This window comes from Octodon degus, unplaced genomic scaffold, assembly GCF_000260255.1.
Source record: "Octodon degus isolate 3935 unplaced genomic scaffold, OctDeg1.0 scaffold00035, whole genome shotgun sequence".
NCBI classification, from domain to species: domain Eukaryota; kingdom Metazoa; phylum Chordata; class Mammalia; order Rodentia; family Octodontidae; genus Octodon; species Octodon degus.
This window is the reverse complement of record NW_004524611.1, coordinates 3,400,888-3,417,704: the sequence shown is the minus strand read 5'-3', so window position 1 is coordinate 3,417,704 and position 16,817 is coordinate 3,400,888. Positions and strand designations below refer to the sequence as shown.

General features: G+C 48.5%; 1 protein-coding gene across 1 annotated transcript in view; it reads left to right on the top strand.

Moving 5' to 3' along the window:
* Abca13 (ATP binding cassette subfamily A member 13) overlaps positions 1 to 16,817 on the top strand; it is a 448,352-nt gene that overhangs the window by 170,242 nt on the left and 261,293 nt on the right. The window contains exons 34-36 of the mRNA XM_023714440.1: positions 360 to 429; positions 1,968 to 2,099; positions 16,621 to 16,758. Coding sequence (XP_023570208.1) covers positions 360 to 429; positions 1,968 to 2,099; positions 16,621 to 16,758 — 340 coding nt within the window. The remainder of the gene's footprint in view (positions 1 to 359; positions 430 to 1,967; positions 2,100 to 16,620; positions 16,759 to 16,817) is intronic.

Here is a 16,817-nt window from a genome sequence, read left to right as displayed (position 1 = left end):
CTCCCTGTCTCTCCGTCCGTCTGTCCGTCTCTCTGTCTATCTCTATGTCTGTCTGTCTGTCTGTCTGTCTGTCTGTCTGTCTGTCTGTCTCCCATACAGGGTAGTCTGCAGGGTCTCACTACACACATTGGACATCTTAGTGATGCTCCTGTTTTCAGCCTCCCAGGTGCTGGGATTACAGGCGCCCGCCACCACGCCCAGTCTCAATCTCCGTCTCAGCAAACCCTCGAGGTGGAGCCTGCACAGCGGCACCCGGGGATCGAAAAGTCTATTTGCATTTAGCATGTCGGGTTTCCCGCGGTCCTGATCAAAAGCACTAACGGGCTGTTTCTCTCCTCACTCCCCCAATCCACCACCAGTGCCTCCTCTCGACCACCGCCTTCGGACAAGGAGTGTTTTTCATTACGTTCCTGGAAGGACAAGAGGCAGGTGAGAGAGCGCAGCTGCAGGAGGTGACTCCCAGGCCTTCCTTCAGGTTTCGGGAAACACGAAGTTAATGTGCAGTTCCCAGCGAGACGTCTCGAAGGAGATCCTGGTCGAGCGTCATCCCGCAGCCCTTGCAGCAGCAAACGTGGTCCAGGCTGCAGCTGAGCTCGTGCTCGGCTCCTCCGTGCCCCGCCGTGACGCTCACAGTCCTCCCAGAATGGGTGCATGCGCACTGCACGTGGCAGTGTCGCCGAGGGGCCCTGGCGTCCCCATCTGCTCCCCACCCTTTCCCTAGATCCTTCCTGCGGTAACAACTGCTCACGCATTTGAAAGCTTTTCCCTCTGGACCCGAGGTCCAGCCTGTGTAGAAACAAACCTAACTATCTTTTTCCAATTTTTTTTCCTATCATATCCCTGTTAATGTAGCTTAAAGTGATTTTTTAAAAAATATGGGCAGAGTTTTCTTATATCGAGATTTTGACAGCTCACCTCCTAAACAGAACAGACATGTATTTCTTCAAATGTTTCGTGGTTTTAGGATGTGCTTTTGTAAACATGGACCAAATATATGCCATAAACAATACTCAGTTCTGTTGCTGTGTCAGCCAGTAATTGGCACTGTTCACGGAACGTGTGTATAATGTGTCAGGACATCGTTAACAGATGAGGAGTCCTGACTGGTTGCTTCTGTATTTCCCAAATTATGTTGTAAACTGGACAAGAAGATATGGAAGGAAAATGGAATATTTTGCTTCAAATTCCAATAAGTACATCAGGAGTGGAACACATATTTCACTGAGTTTGACCTTAGTACCTTAGAGAAATTTAGAAAAAAGAATATTTTTCCCAATTTACATTTTGGTAGAGAAACAAATTGTAAAAATAGTATAAGAAAATAATGATTCTTGCCTTAGATCTTCTATATCTTATTTACATAATTTTCAAGAGCAGAAAGAATTTACAATATGGAATTGAACTCTTTTTAAACATTTATTTATCTGGTACTAGGTCTCACTACACAGTTTGAGCTTACAGTGATGCCCCTGTCTCAGCCTCCCCGGCGCTGGGATTACGGGCTTGTGCCAGCACGCCCAGTTTTGGGGCCAGAACAGTCAGCACAGCATGTGGTACCAGGGCTCGAACCTAGGTCCTTGTGCTTTCCAGGCTTGCGCTTAGACCACTGAGCTATCGCCCCAGTCCCGAGAATGTGAGCTTGTAAGGAGATTGCTTTTATTTAAACATGCTTGTTTTTCCTAGATGTGAATTTTTTTTATTAATAGGTGTATGAAATTAAGTCTAAGTGAAGTACTTTAAAAAAATTAAATGTGAGATGATACAAAGTCACTGCACTGAAGCTGATGAACGGATGGACAATGGCATGTGCTGGCACTTCCTCCTGAGGGTTGTAGCCAATGGCGTTGACTTCCTTTGTCTTAGCTTTAGTTAGCTTTCCTTAAGCTTCTGGGACTAATAAATGTATCTCACCTTGCGCTGCCAAAGAGGAAGCCCGGTGCTCACCCTGACCTTTTCCTTCCTGCCAGGGATCCAGTGGAATAATATATACCAGCCTCCGGAAGCAGGGAGCATGACATTTGGCTGGGTTTGCTGGATGATTCTGCTTGATTCCAGCCTTTATTTTTTATGCGGCTGGTACCTGAGCAACTTGATTCCTGGTAAGAATTCTGCACTTTATGAAATAACAAAATAAACCGCGCGGGTACTTTAACCCTCTATACATGAATCTAGAGTAATTGTTTATGTGTCATAGTAGACATCTGACAGGTATTCTTAGGACATATTTTAAAAGGAACTGTGAGTTTTTGAGACGCTCAGGCAAGGGGCAAGTTAGGGCAGAGGGTCACCTGGGTCAGCTTGGATCTGCCTGGGGGAGTGGCGGAGTGCAGTTCTGGGTGTGTCTGGGTGGCTACGAGCCACGGTTTGGGTCTGTGTCTGGTCCCGTGCCCTTCCTCCGTGGCACTGTTCCCTGGTCTACTTACCAGCCTCCATGCATAAGACAGCTTTGTTCCTTCTCACCCTCATGCTATGATGCTCCTGGCTTGGAGCCGTCCAGCCATGGACTAGATCCCCTGAAACCCCAAACCACATTAAACTCCTGCTCCTCGAAGCTGTGGATGCCTGGTTTTGTGTCCCAGGATGAAAAGCTGTCTAATACACGAAGTAAAGGGCTGGCCAGGATAAAGGCGCCCAAGTCCACCAAATGGTACCCAACCTGTGGGCTGCTGTCAGTCACACAGAAGGCCTCCCTGCCCCCAGGTCAAGTGTCTGAAGGAGGTGGGCATGAGGGGGCAGGGGCAGGACAGGCGGGGCCCATGGTGCTGTCACCCTGCGCAACACGGAAGCGTGGTGGGGGTCAGCGGGGGCAGACTCTGCGAGGAGCGACGCAGGGTGCAAAAATATGGAACTGGGTCAGTGGGGATCCGGAACCCCCTCCAATCCCAGGGCTGCCCACAGGGTCATGAGTAGGGGACTTCTCGACACGTGTGACACATGCAGCCCGTAGGCTGGGGCACCGCTGCTGACAGAGAATTTCCCCTTCTCGTAGGCAGGAAAGGAGCAGGCGCATACATTTCAGATTTGGGCCAAAAGGAGCCGAGACCTCATTGAAAACATTAAAATAAATGTTCAGGAATTACACGATGGTATGATATTTCCTAGTCAAGTTAACTCGTGACTCTGCCAATGTGCTTTCTAGCCTTTATAATTAAGGCCCATGGAGAGAAATTCACATTATACACAGACGAAAGTGGAAGAAGTGCCCTCCCCGTCCCGGGGCACTCTGTGACGGAGATTGAGACTGGGCGTGGTGGCCCGTGCCTGTGATCCCAGTGCTTGGGAGCAGAAAACAGGAGGATTACTATGAGTGACCCTGTACACCCTGTTCTAAATTCGTAAAAGAAAAAAAAGAAAGGAAGACGAGAAGAAGAAGCCCAGCTGATCCTGTCTGTGGAAATGTCTTCTAGTCAGGCTCTCTTGAAGGGCAGTGCTCCCCCAGGCATCCCTCGGGGGATTTGAAAGGGGATGCGTCATGGCGGCACTGTGGCCACACCCGTGGAAGTAGGAGGCAGGATTGATCAGAAGAGGCAGGTCTGCGGGTGTGACCTGGAGGGGTGCAAGTCCCCTCCTAGTGCCACCTTTTTCTGTTTTTTGGTCCCTGTGAGGTGAACGGCTCCCTTCTACCATGTCTCTGAGCTACACGGTCCTGCCTCAGGGCCAGTGAGCCATTGTCTGAGGCCATGAGCCCCAGAGAACACAGTTCATGGTGTGGGCGTGGGCGTGGCTGTGGGTGTAGGCGTGTCCTAGTGGCATGGAAAGTAACCAAGATGACAGCATGTTTTTTTAAAATATTTATTTATTTATTTAGTGTGTGTGTGGCCAGCTCAGCCCACCAGGGGGCGGGGCTGGCTGGCATGTGGTGCTGGGGGATTGAACCGCGGTCCCTGGGCTTTGCTGAGCTTAGCTTGTTCTAAGTAGGTGCTTTAGACCACTGAGCCATCTCACCAGCCTGACAGCATGGTTTCATTGAGATCATTTCACAGCAATGTGGAATATGACTGAAAGAGGGCGATGGGTCACAGTTGAGTTGTGACTTATTTTGGAAACACTTTTGGTGCTTTGAGAAAAATTTAAGAAAAAATGTCTTCTCTGTGGGAGGATGCAGGAGAAAATGGCCCCTTCCACGTTGTGGGTGGACGTGGGAACGTGCTTAGCCACCGTGGAGGCTCCTCGGAAGGCTGGCGTGTATGTGCTGCGTGACCTGGCCACCGCCCTCCCCGGTGGGCACCCGAAGGAATTCACGCCAGTGCCCTGTACGGTTGCCCGCATGCCCGTTATTTGTGGTACAGCTTATAAAAGCCAAGAGATGGAACCATCCTGTTGAGGATGAGTGGGTAAAGGAAATGTAATGTTTATGTACAAGGGAGCATTTTTCAGCTGTCAAGAACAGCAAAATGATGTCATTTGCAGGAAAATGGTAGAACTGGGAGTTATCCTGTTGAGAGAAATAGGCCAGGCTCAGAAAGACGGGTGTCATATGTTTGCCTTAAGTATGACATGTGGAATCTAAAGAAGAAAGAAAGGATGACCAAAAGTAGGGGACTCACATCCTCAGACAAGAGGCAGGGGATGGGGGAGGAAGGTGATGGTGAGAGCAGAGGCTGAGCTCGCGTGAAATACCGCACGGAAGCCCGAGGTCCTGGGGATTGCTAAGCACCAATGAAGAGTATTTAAAGAAACAGAGAGACCACTTGTATGACAAAAGAGATTGAAGTCATCATCCAAGAGCCGAGGCTCTGGGAAGCTGGAAGAGTGCCGGATGCAGGGCAGCGGTGGAGCTGCGTGAGAGTGGTGTGCAGGGGACCAGCTGTGAGATGCTGACTTAAAATGAGACGGATTGGAGCTGGGTGTGGGAAATGGGCCTGCCTGGGACAGACAGAGCCCCAGCCAGCAGCAGCAGGAGGAGGAGGAGGAGGAAGGGGAAGAGGAGGAGCATGGAGGAGAAAGGGGAAGAGAAGGAGGAGGAGGAAGGGGATGAGGAGGAGGAGCATGGAGGAGAAAGGAGAGGAGGAGGAGGGGGCGGAGGAGGAGGGAGAGGAAGAAGACAAAGGGGGAGGAGGATGAACAGGCGGAGGGGGAGCAGGAGAAAGAGGAGAAGGAGAGGAGGAGGAGAAGGAGGAGGGGAAGGAGAGGAGGAGGGGAAGGAGGAGGAGGAGAAGGAGGAACGAGATCACCAAATGGAGGGGGTAGGGTGGGTGGAGCTCAAGGGACCCTGTGGAGGGCTGTGGCTCCTGAGGGGAACAGGGGTCAACGGGAACAAAAGACAGAAAAGTTCGCAGTCATTCGCTGAAGAAAAGACGGTCTGTGCGTGTTGAGCAAGCAACCATCGGGCTGCACACAGAATTGGCAAGCAGAAACCCATGCCTGGATATGTAGGGCAGTGTGAACAGGAGAAAGGAGAGACATGTGGAGCAACTTGGGTGATCTGAGCACCCCTCTGCCATGGGACCCAAGGTGTGAGGAGCCTTCGGGATGTTTTCATATAAAACTCTTGGTGTTCCGTGTGGTTCCCCTCCAAACCCTGCAGAAACTCTACTGCATGAGATCTAAATCCTGTGCAAGCAATCTGTGCCCAGCAGGAACGAGGAGTCAGGGCAGAGTGGAACTGTCTTCACCCAATCTCCTGGGCATCTCCAGGGGAAGGAGCCCCGGGAGAACAAGACTCAGGAAAGAGCAGAAGGGACACTGAGGGGGAAGGGAAGAGAGAAAGACAGAGGTAGACGCAGACAGAACAACGACAGCTGCCCTGGCTCTCCAAGGCTGCACCTTTTGCAGCTTGACTGAGCTGGATTTGAGCAAACGGAAGCAGTGATGGGTACTGCCAGGGGACAGGGCGCTCGGCTCTGTCACCGCGACCTCAGGGAGCGCTGTTCTTAAGGTGGTGTAGTCCTGTGTGCCTGCCTTTCAGGGAGACACTGACTCTGGGGTGCAGCTTGGGGAAGAATGATTCTCAGGGTCACTGATGTGCGGGGCCCCATGGATGCTGCTCCTGGCATCCTCTGTGCGCCCAGCACGTCAGGGAGGTGCCCAGGGGTCTAGCTGACCACTGAGCGGAAAGCTCCAGCTACAGGGAAAGAAGGAGGACAAATAAGACAAGCAGGGAGAGCATGAAGTGGAGACAAAACCATTCTTCTACACAAGAGAAGCAGCTGAGGGAACAGGGTGAGCCACTCCAGAGCCACACAAAGCTAGAACATCACTCCCCACTGACAAAGGTGCAGCCTGGCCGGCAAGGAAAGCTGTCTCGTAACTAGAAGTCACCCGGTGTGAGCCAAAGGCAGAAGAGGATGTGTGTCCAGTGAGAACAGAGCTGTGGGCGATCTACTTGGGAGTGGGTCACGTGAACTGCTGTTGTGTTTCTGAAAAGGGAGATTCCTCATTTTAAAGATGTCCATTTTCTCCTGATTGAAGTTCACATTTCTGTAGTTCTAAATTATCTAATGGCGAGTCCGAATGTCACGTTCATGTCATATAGTGGAACGTTGATAAATCATTTAAATGAAAGTGCCGAAGAGAGGAATTTACTTGTGGTTGATGAAATGTTTGTAAAGCACGGCTAGAAATATAAGTTAGTGCTAATGAAAATGCTGAAGATGATAATGGTGAATGGGGTGACGGGTGAGTTACGCAGACACTTACTATAGACTGGCGTGGTGGGCTTCTTAGATAAAATAATAGATGCGGGGACAGATTAGAAAGCTCAACACCCAATCCAAATGCATACGGTTTACTATGTTAATATTGGCAGTTTTAGTCAATGGGCAGGATACATTATTTTTCAATCTATTAGGGAGAAAAAAGTTAAACTCTTATCCATAAATTCAGTGGAAATAAATAGCATTGAAATAATGAAGAGGGCTGGGAGTGTAGCTCAGTGGTAGAGTGTTCGTCTGGTGTGTGTATCGCCCTAAGTTCCATTCCCCCACTGTCACTGAAGACAAAAGAAATCACACTGAAAGTAATAGAGATGTAGGGCCAATATAATTTAGAAATAGACAAGGCCTTTCTAAACATAATGCCAAGGGCATAAGTGATAAAATATTAATTTAAACCACTATTTCAGGATATTGAAATAAAGGATGTTACAGGACAATTCACAATCTTAGATAATGTTATTAACTACATGAAAGAAAAGGTGAAATTTAAATCAAATTTATTTATTTTATTTTATTTTATTTTTTTAAAATTATTTATTTATTTATTTATTTAGTGTGTGTGGCCAGCTCAGCCCACCAGGGGGCGGGGCTGGCTGGCATGTGGTGCTGGGGGATTGAACTGCGGTCCCTGTGCTTTGCTTGGCTTAGTTTGCTCTAAGTAGGTGCTTTAGACCACTGAGCCATCTCACCAGCCCTTAAATCAAATTTAAAAGAACATATTTCAATAGGAATATCAGTAAAGGACTTCAATAAGTCATTTGTTACAAAAGCAAAGCTATGTGTGGTGGGTTTACTAGAAATCTGAATGCCTTACAAGTACATAAAAATAAATGCACATAAAAGAAAACTTTTTCCTTCTCTGGACTGAAATTATGCTAAAGTGGTTATAATCAGTGTAGAAATACATAGGAGGGAGAAAGAATAGTTGTGTACCTTAAAAATTTTAGTGTCTCTGATTCAGAAATGGAAGTGCAAAAGACAAGAGCATTTATGTTTAATGTGGACTCTTTGTAAAAGCAAAAATCTGGGAAGTGTTCATTTCTAAGAATAGTGGATTAGATTTCTAAGAATGGTGATTAGGCAGCTTCTGTTACAAGCAGCATGAAATATTGGAAAATAGTATTTAACTACTGAATTCTATTCCTTTCTTTTTTGAGACAGGCTCTTGCTGTGTAATTCAGGTTGGGCTTGGCCTCACTGTGGAGCCCAGGCCAGCCTCTGACCTGTGGTGGTCCTCCGGCCTCAGCCTCCCCAGGGCTGGGATTACAGGGTGTGCCACCGTGCCCGGCCCTGGATTCTATTTTATAGGAACAGATATTGGTGTGGAATAAAGGAAATCAAATGGCTCTGTGGGCTCAAGGCTCCCTGAAATAAGGCATACAACATGGGGGGCGTGCAGCTAAATGTTTGTAAAAGCATGCGGTGTGGGCTGTGCCGGAGTGTAGAGGGTGTGGAAGTCCGTGTGCCATTCTGTTTTCAGTTTGTCTGCATTGAGCAGGCACGTCTCTTGTAACTGAAATGAGCTACACGGACTGACAATGTGTCTTACTTCTTTTTGCAAAATGCTGAATGACTGAGTAAAAGACAAGAGGCCCAAAGCACGGGTGGGACAGAGTGTAGGAGCCCAGAGCTGGAGGGGCAGAGTGGGGTGGGGGGAAGCCAGCACAGGGTGGGCTGAGGAAGGGACCTTCCCGCTGGCGCACAGCGCTTTGTTCCCACTTCTCTGTAAGAAGATATATGAGGGATTTGACTTCAGTCCTTGGAAGGGACTAAGGAACAGAACTGGAAGTGAAGTGTGACATGTGCTAAGCAGACTGCAGGGGTTTTCTGCTCCCTCCTCCCTTCCTCCTTCCCTCCCTCCTTCCCTCCCTCCCTCCCTTCTTCCTCCCTCTCTCCCCCTCCTTACCTTCTTTCTTCCTCTCCCCTTCCCTCCCTCTCTTCCTTCCTTTCTTGTTCATGCAAAATAAACCCTTCCCACACAGCAAACAGTCAAGTATAATACAGTGTTGGTGCCTGTAAGCACAAGGCTATACAGCAGACACCTCAGACTGCTTTCGGTTGCATAATTGACCCTTGGATCTCTTTGGCCACTGTCCCCTGACTTCCCCTCCCTTGGCCACTGGCAATTGTCATCTCACTCTAGTGAGTCTATTTGCGACTTCCCCTGTGAGTGCTACCAAGTATTATGTGTCCTTCCGTGTCTGACTAGACCGCTGAGCATGATTCTTTCTCTCTCTCTGTCACACACACACACACACACACACACACACACACACACACACACTCACCCGATGACCGCAGTCAACCGCCCGCACGCCTCCGCAGCCCCTAGATCTCTCCTTCCCTTGAGTGAGCCTCTGTAAATCTTGGCACTTCCGGTGGAGTCATGATTAACCACTGACGTCCAGGCAGCAGAGCGCGAGCATCAGAAGCAGGATTTTATGTGCTTTTTATCTATATATTTATATGTAAGAATGTGTACAGGACAGAAGTGTATATGTATATACAGTATCCAGAGAGAACGCAAATGTTAAAACAGTGAGAATGATGCGGAACTTCAATCAGAACAGTAGGAACTCATCGGTGGTTGTGGTATTGTACAATGTTGTCTTGAAATTAGTTGTTCAGATCATCAGATATAAGCATTCACATTTGGCTTAAAAAGTTATAAGAAATTAAAAAGGATGAGAAAAAAAAGAAAAAAACTTTGAGCACCATCTGCTCCCTTCTGTAGACCCAAAATGTGTACAGTGGAATTTTATATAACATGTACATTGAGCGTTTTATATAAAATCATTTCATATTTATGTAAACATAAGTTGACAGCTATTGAAAATAATTTTGCAGTTACTCTGTCTGCCAGCCTGCCTGCCTGTTAGTCTATCTATCTATCTATCTATCTATCTATCTATCTATCTATCTATCTGTACACACACACACACCCCTACGTTTATGCATATGTGAAACAATGTCCCCGCTGCTGCACCACCAGGGGACACCTAGCTGATTTTGTACCTTGGCTCTTGTGGTGGCCAGCTGTCTTGTTGACGGGACACAACACCCAGCTTTCAAAGGAGTGGTTTCAGAGGACTCAGGCCATGGTCAGCTGGCTCCACGGCAGGACCATCACGATGGAAAGGGGCGCTGGAGAAAAGCCACCCATGCCATGGTGGCAGGAAGCACAGCAGGGGAAGAGCCAGAGGACCCCAAGGCTGCACCTCCACGACCGCTGCCGCACCCCCAGAAGTGCGCTGTACTCAGCTTGTTGACTCAGTAGCAACCTGCCCAAGCTGTCTGTCGCAGCTGTTGAGAGTAATTTTTTTTTTTTTTTGTGGAACCGGGGATTGAACTCAGGTCCTTGTGATTGCCAGGGAAGCGCTTATTCCACTGAGCCATCTCCCCGGCCCCTGTTGAGAGTAATTTTGCAGCGACCACCAAAGTACAGCTGTCTCTTCGACATGCTCCTCCTGCTCCATTCGGCCGTGGAGCCGCTGGCCAGGTGACAGTCCTCCTGTTCGTCTTTGGAGGAACCTCTGTTCTTCTTTTTATGATAGCAGCCCCATTTGACACTTCTACTGACAGTATACAAAGTTCTCCTTTTATCTGCATCCTTGCTAGTAGTTTTCACTCTCTTTTTTCGGTAATAGCTATCAGGGCTAGCGTGAGGCGCTGTCTCACTGTGGATTTAGTTCGCCTCCACCTCCTGATGAGCGCCGCTCAGCCGTTTCCATAACGCTCTTGCTCCTCTGTGTCTTCTTGCGAGAAACATCCTCTTGGGCCTGCTGTCCTTTGAAACACTGGGTCGTTTGTTTTCCAACTACTGAGTTGTAGGAGTTTGTTGTATATATTGGAAATTATTCCTTTACGAGATACATGATTTGCAAATGCTTTTTCCCATTTTGTGGGTTGCTTCGTTGTTTGTTTTCCCTTCTTCTTTGCATGGAATTTGTAGTTTGATGTAATACAGAATAGGAAGTTTCCTTAAAAAGTCAATGATGGGCCTGTGGGTGCAGTGGCATGTTGGGAGGGACTGCCTGAGGCCCAGTGTGCACACGTGACTGGCGTCAAGCTTGGGTCTGCAGCTGCCTGCCTGATGCCCGTGGCATCTCCTCGGTTCTCCCATGAGGTGAAGGAGAGCCACGTGAGGCTCCAGGTGCTCTCTTTCTCTTTCCCTCCCATCCTTGGTCCACGTCTACTTTTAGGATGGATACATGGGATTCTCTCTGTCTTTGTTTTCTGTTTCCAATGATGTGCTTGAAGCTCAGTTTGGCGGAGCCCCTGTGGTTGTCCTCTTGGCTGTCCTTAGAGATAAAGCTTTCATTGATTTTCTGATTCCTTTTGCATCTGGCAGCTCTGCACACCAGCAGTGGATCATCTGGATGCAGGAAGATGTTCAGCTCAGGGGAAAGATGGCTGAGTGGTGGGGTGTTAGGTGCAGAACTTCTAGAGGTTTTGAGCCTGAGGTCTGTGTGGCACTGGAGGAAGCAGGATGCTGGCTTGGGGAACAGAGTAGAGAAGTGTTTCTCCCAGAAGCATTGTCTTGCAAAAGCAGGAAGCATTCAAGAGACCAACTCCTGACAAAGAATTGAAAAAAGAAGCCCTGGAGGGATGTCCGCACTCAGCAGCTGGAAGGCAGAAGCAGCCCAGTGCTCCCTGGTGAGTGAATGCACACCCAGGTGCAGTCTGTTCGTGCGTGGCACATCATTCAGCCTTAGTGACCAGCAAGGGGATTGTGACACTTGCTGCGACACTGGTGGATCTGGAAGATGGAACTCTAGGTGAAGAGATGGCACAGAAGGGTGTAGACTCTACAGCTCCACATGTAGGAGAAGATCCCGGAGGAGGAGCGTGCACTGGGTCCAGAGCCATGGAGGAAGGCCCTGTGGCTCCAGGGCGCTGGGAGATGGTGGGACACAGGTCCCTTCCAGGATGGCACTGAGTTGCTCCTCATGTGTGCATCAGGGGAACATCAGCCATGCAGGTGACGAAGCTGTCCATCCAGAGCACAGATCCAAAAGCTTCCTGGAGGGCTAAAACACCCTGCACACATCGCCCCAAAGCCAGGCACAAAATGCCTCGAGGCAGTCCTTCTGGTGGCCAGTTCTGGGCTCACTTCCACTCCCTCAGAGCCCACAATACAGGCCCCGAGCCCATTCCCCACCATCCCCTCTGTCCCTGATCTGCCTGGAGCTCCTCCGGGTGGCCTGGGTGTTGCCAGCCCCGCATGGAAGTGGCCCAGAGGAGTTCCCTGGCCGCTTGGCGCTGGCGCACAAGCATCTGGTCCTCTCCAAGAGCTTTTGTTTTGTAAAGTCTTCTTTATGTGTTTCCAATTAAATTGGATTCTGCTCAATGTGTCTAATTTCATTGACTTCTTCTTTTATCACTGTCAGTATTTTTTTTGGAGGGGGCGCTAATTACTTTCCCGGCCTCCATAAGCCAGCAGGCAGTTTCCCTGGAGGAGAAAAACTCAGAGGAAACTGAGGGCCTTTGCACATATTAATGTGGCTGATTGTATTTGGCAGTGTGAGCAGTGTGTGGGCTTCGAGAGTGCATGGAGAACAAGTTTGGCTTTCTGAGCAAAAGCAGGCAGTGGAGGAGAGTGGACGAGCCCCCGCCCCGGATTTGGCAAGAGCTTGATTCAGTTAGATTAATAGGTTAATTAATGCTATTTAGAAAATATGGACAGATTAGCCCGAGGCAGCTTACTTAGCAAACAAGTCTTTAGTTTTCAATTTATCTCTATCTTCTTCTTTCCTAACTCTGAAAAGCCTCTTACTTTGCCTTTCGTCCTGTCACTGAAGCCATGGCCTGGTTCAGGCCTCCCTATGCCCATCCTGGGCCGTCTTGTGCTCTTGGAGTTCTCCTCGTCCCGCTAGGTAACTGCCTCCTGGCCCCCTGCCTCTGACAACTACCGCCAAAGTACGGGTTCTTGGAAATAGACCAGACTGATCCTTCTGTCTGGGTGTTGTCCTGAACCCCAGGATACCACGGACAAAGGCCCCTGTCCCGGGTGAGCCTCCCGCCCCCAAGCCACAGCGACACACAATTCTCTGTTGCGGTCACACTCACAGGGGAGGGCAGTCCCCATGGTGGTCTGGCACTGCTATGGTCCCATAGCCAGACTACTTTTTTTCTTTTTTGGTACTGGAATTGAACTCAGGACCTGCACTTGCTAGGGGGGTGCAGTGCCCCTGAGCTGATGCCTGGTCCCCATAGCCAGATTCAATAAGGACTGTTGATAAGATTCAAATTTCAGAATAACTGCAAGTAATTTGGGGGATACAGGTTGAAGAAGGTATTGTGTGTTGTGTGCCTGATATTCCTGCTTACGCTGGCTTCCTGTGTTTCTTTCCTTTTTTTTTTTCAAAACTTTATTGATAAACAAATAGCAATGAAACAATTTCAAATCAAATTGGAAGTACAGTTTCAACAAATAATACACTGCATATATTCTTCTTAGTGGTTAATTGCTGTACAAGATGCGGAATTGAGATCCTATTTACAAACACCATCAGAACAAATCATTCTATTCATTAAGACAATGCAACTATATATCTATCCCAACCTCTTTGAATACACAGATACAAAATGGACATTCATTGGTATGCCCCATTTGTTCTAAGTTCCGTTATTGAAAATTATAGGTGTGTAAACTCAGCAAAATATTCTAGAAGAGTCCAGTAGCCCATAATAGCATTGGGTCTTCTGTTTAACTGGCAATGTCAGAAATTATTGACCCAAGTCCCCCACAGCTCAACTTAACAGCATGGCTTTACTTCCTATTTTCGTCTTCATACTTTTCTACTGGATGGTTAAGACCAAGGTAAAGCAGGACCTGTGCAATCCTGTGTTTCTTTTCGGTCAGTGTCGCAATCCTCCCCCATCCCTCTCGCCTTTTCTTTCCAGAACTTCTCCCTCTGCTCCAAGGGCCTGCTTCTGCTCTGGGTGGAAACTGTGACTGCAGCGCCTGCTACTGGCTGCTCCTCTTGGTGGTTTTGGCTGGTGGCATCCACTGGAGTAGAGGCTGCAAGAGGAAGAGGCCCCGGTCTGATCTCTTTGGAACAGGAAATGCAATCTGGGTTACAGCATCAGGTGGAGGGCGTTCCTGACTCTGGCCACGTCTTCCGGTTCTCTGTGCTGGTGCTGAGTCCTCGCCTGCCCCGCGTGTCCTGGGTGCTGGTGGGAAGGGTGGCCGCTGTGTGACAGGCCCGCCCCTCCCAGCCGCTGCACCCTGGGCTGCCGCTGGCGGCTGTGCATGCCCAGCAATGCTTCCCCTCCAAATCAGGGCTGGAGGGGCGTGATCGAGGTGGCGGTGGATAGCGGCAGCCCCCGAGTTCCATGACAGGGTGCCCTCCATGTGCTCCTGGAGTGGCTGGAGCCGAGCTGCTGTGCACGTGGACACGTGTGTACTTCTCTGTGTGTGGCACATGTGAGCCTGTGTGAGCACACATGGAGGAGGATCCGCTCCTGGAGTGATGACCCAAATACTGACATTTCCAAAATTTTATCAGTCTTTGGCTAACTTTTTCTTAAGTTGAATTGGAGCAGAGCTGAGCTTTGGTCTTCGGATTTCCTTGTGGGGCATCCAGTGCATGAGGACCCTGAACAGCTCCCTTCAGATCAGGCAAGGACACCTACTTTCACATCCATAATAGGAACCGTTTTTGCTTCCTGCTGATTCTGAAAACCACAGCTGTAATGCATTGGATGGATCTAGGTTTATTATAAAATGTCTGCAAAGTACTGACATTTATAAAGAAACAGGAAGGAAATCCAATTATCTCCACCCTTAGTAACCAGAACTAAAAATATCTTTCCCATTTTTTTCTTTTGTTTTGAGGTACCTTTCAGCACATAATTGGGCTCATACTGCGTCTATAAAATTTCCTCTATTTTAAAAAATAATGTCATCATATGCATTTACCCACATCTTTGAAAATAGCTGCTCAATATCTCAAGAAATGAAAGTCATAATTTCTCATATCTTCTTCCTACTTTGAAAGGTTAAATAATTTGCAGCCATATAGGTGTCACTGCCCCCGTCATTTTGTCATCTAGGCTTCCTAGGATTTAAATCCTATTTCCAAATCTGCAAGGCAAATCAGTAACAGGTGTCCAAATCCTGTCACTGACTTTCTTCTGTGGAGGTAATGCCTCTCACACTGCTGTCCCCAGTCGAGTGTGCCACCTGCCAGGCCTTTTAGCAGAAAGACTCTTTCTGCGGCTAGCAGGAGAGCAACACGGTGGTGAGCATTTCTAGAATGATCTCTGGGTGTGCTCAGTGGTATCTTCAGGTATGCATGTGGGTGGGGCTCCCGCTGTAACTGGCAGCTAAGGGAAATGAGGCGCTGGAGCTAGACAAAGCTCCTCGCTGTGTGAGGCGAGGGCTGTGCTGTGCCCTGGCTGTGACACCTTTGTGCTTCCGTGGGTAGCGAGAAAGAGGTCAGCCAGAGTGAGGCTTCCAGAGCCTTGAGCACTGGGTCCTTGGCCAGGCCTCGCTGTTAGGAAGGTAGAAATAACCACAGGACAGGCAAATCAAAGGTTGCAGAGCTGTGTGAATCAGTACAGTCAGGACCCTGGACAGTGCCCAAGACAGCATGCCTGTGGACTATCACCCTGAGGACCCTGATACCTGGGTCAAAGGAATGGGGCATGGCTAGCTCGGGTCTTCATGGACACCTGCCTGCAGTTGCTTGCTTGGCCTGCTCACACGTAAATGTCACGTTACTGGGGGGTGAAACACAGGTGTCGTTGTCTCACCATCCTGGACTGAGGATCCGAGGTGTCCACAGAGTGGGCTTCCCTCTGTGGCTTGTGACTGTCTTGCTCTCGTGTCCTCACACGGCCGGCCTAATCTGTCATGTTTGTGTTTGGACCCGCCCTTTCAGTTCATTATGTCTAACCACATCTGTCAAGACTGTCTTTCCAAATTCAGTCCCATTAGGAAAAAATGCTCAGGGTCAGGACTTCACCAGGTAAGCTTTGGGGAACGCAAGCCAGCCGATAGCTAGTGTTCAACCCTAGACCCGCAGACAGCTCTGCACCCTCCCCTGTGTTTCTAGAAGTAATGCGTCTGTGTTTTCCTTTAAGTATGTGATTATTTCTGAATATTCTGATTAGAAAGTGTAAGTGATTATATATACACATCTCCTCTGCTTGATGGCCAGAGTCATAAAATAATATTCATGTAGGTCTTTCCTGTTCCCATCACTTGTAGAATTCAGGCCTTTAGGTAAGTCACACTCATCAATCTTAACCTAGAATGGACACATTAAAGAAAATCGGGAAGCCTTAATAATTAAATCCCCTTTCATTTTGACATAGAATAAGGGCAAAATGACTTAAAATGGACTGAAATGAATTTAGAGAATACGTGTGAAGAATGTTGATGGGCTTTGTATGGAAATGTTAGTGTTATGAATTATTCTTCATTGCAGAAGTTTTAATTGATTGATCCTTTGATGCACTTGCTTCATGCTCTGCCTCTTCTCCAGCGATCTATGCAAACATCAAAGATAGGCAAGAAAGAGCCACATGGCAAGACAGGGTGGCACTGTGGGTGGCGCCGAGGCTTCGCTTGAGAATATTCAGCAGTTATTCAAGAAAGGTTATAGACTTCCACTCCCAGCATCTTGGGGGAATGAACGTGGGGTGCCAGGAGATGGCCAGACTCAGATCAGAGAGAGAGAGAGAGAGAGAGAGAGAGAGAGAGAGAGAGAGATTTGGGGCTCCCTCTCAGGGCTGATATGCTATTCCTAGGACTTTGCTGGTTTGCATATGGGATGCATGTTGAGAATGTTAACATTAAAGAGGCTGAATTCTCCATGGAGAGTGGAATTCTTATGTATCACAAATCTATACTAAACAAGGAGAGAAAGTTTTGAATTAATAGAAAATATTATAGAAGGCTCATCTCAGCAGAAAAACATAGTTGCACAGGTTTTAATTGTATCTTCTTGTTTAGGAGCTTTCGGTCTGCGGAAGCCATGGTATTTCCCCCTGACTGCGGCATACTGGAAGAGCTTGTGTGGCTTGGTGGAGAAGCGGTGGCGTTCTCGAGGTCCCAGTCTGTTCTTCCTCAATGAGGACTTGAGCCACAAAGGTTTGTGCAGGAGCAGCACGAGCACTGTTGAGTGCGTGGTGGCCCCCGCCCCCGCCCCC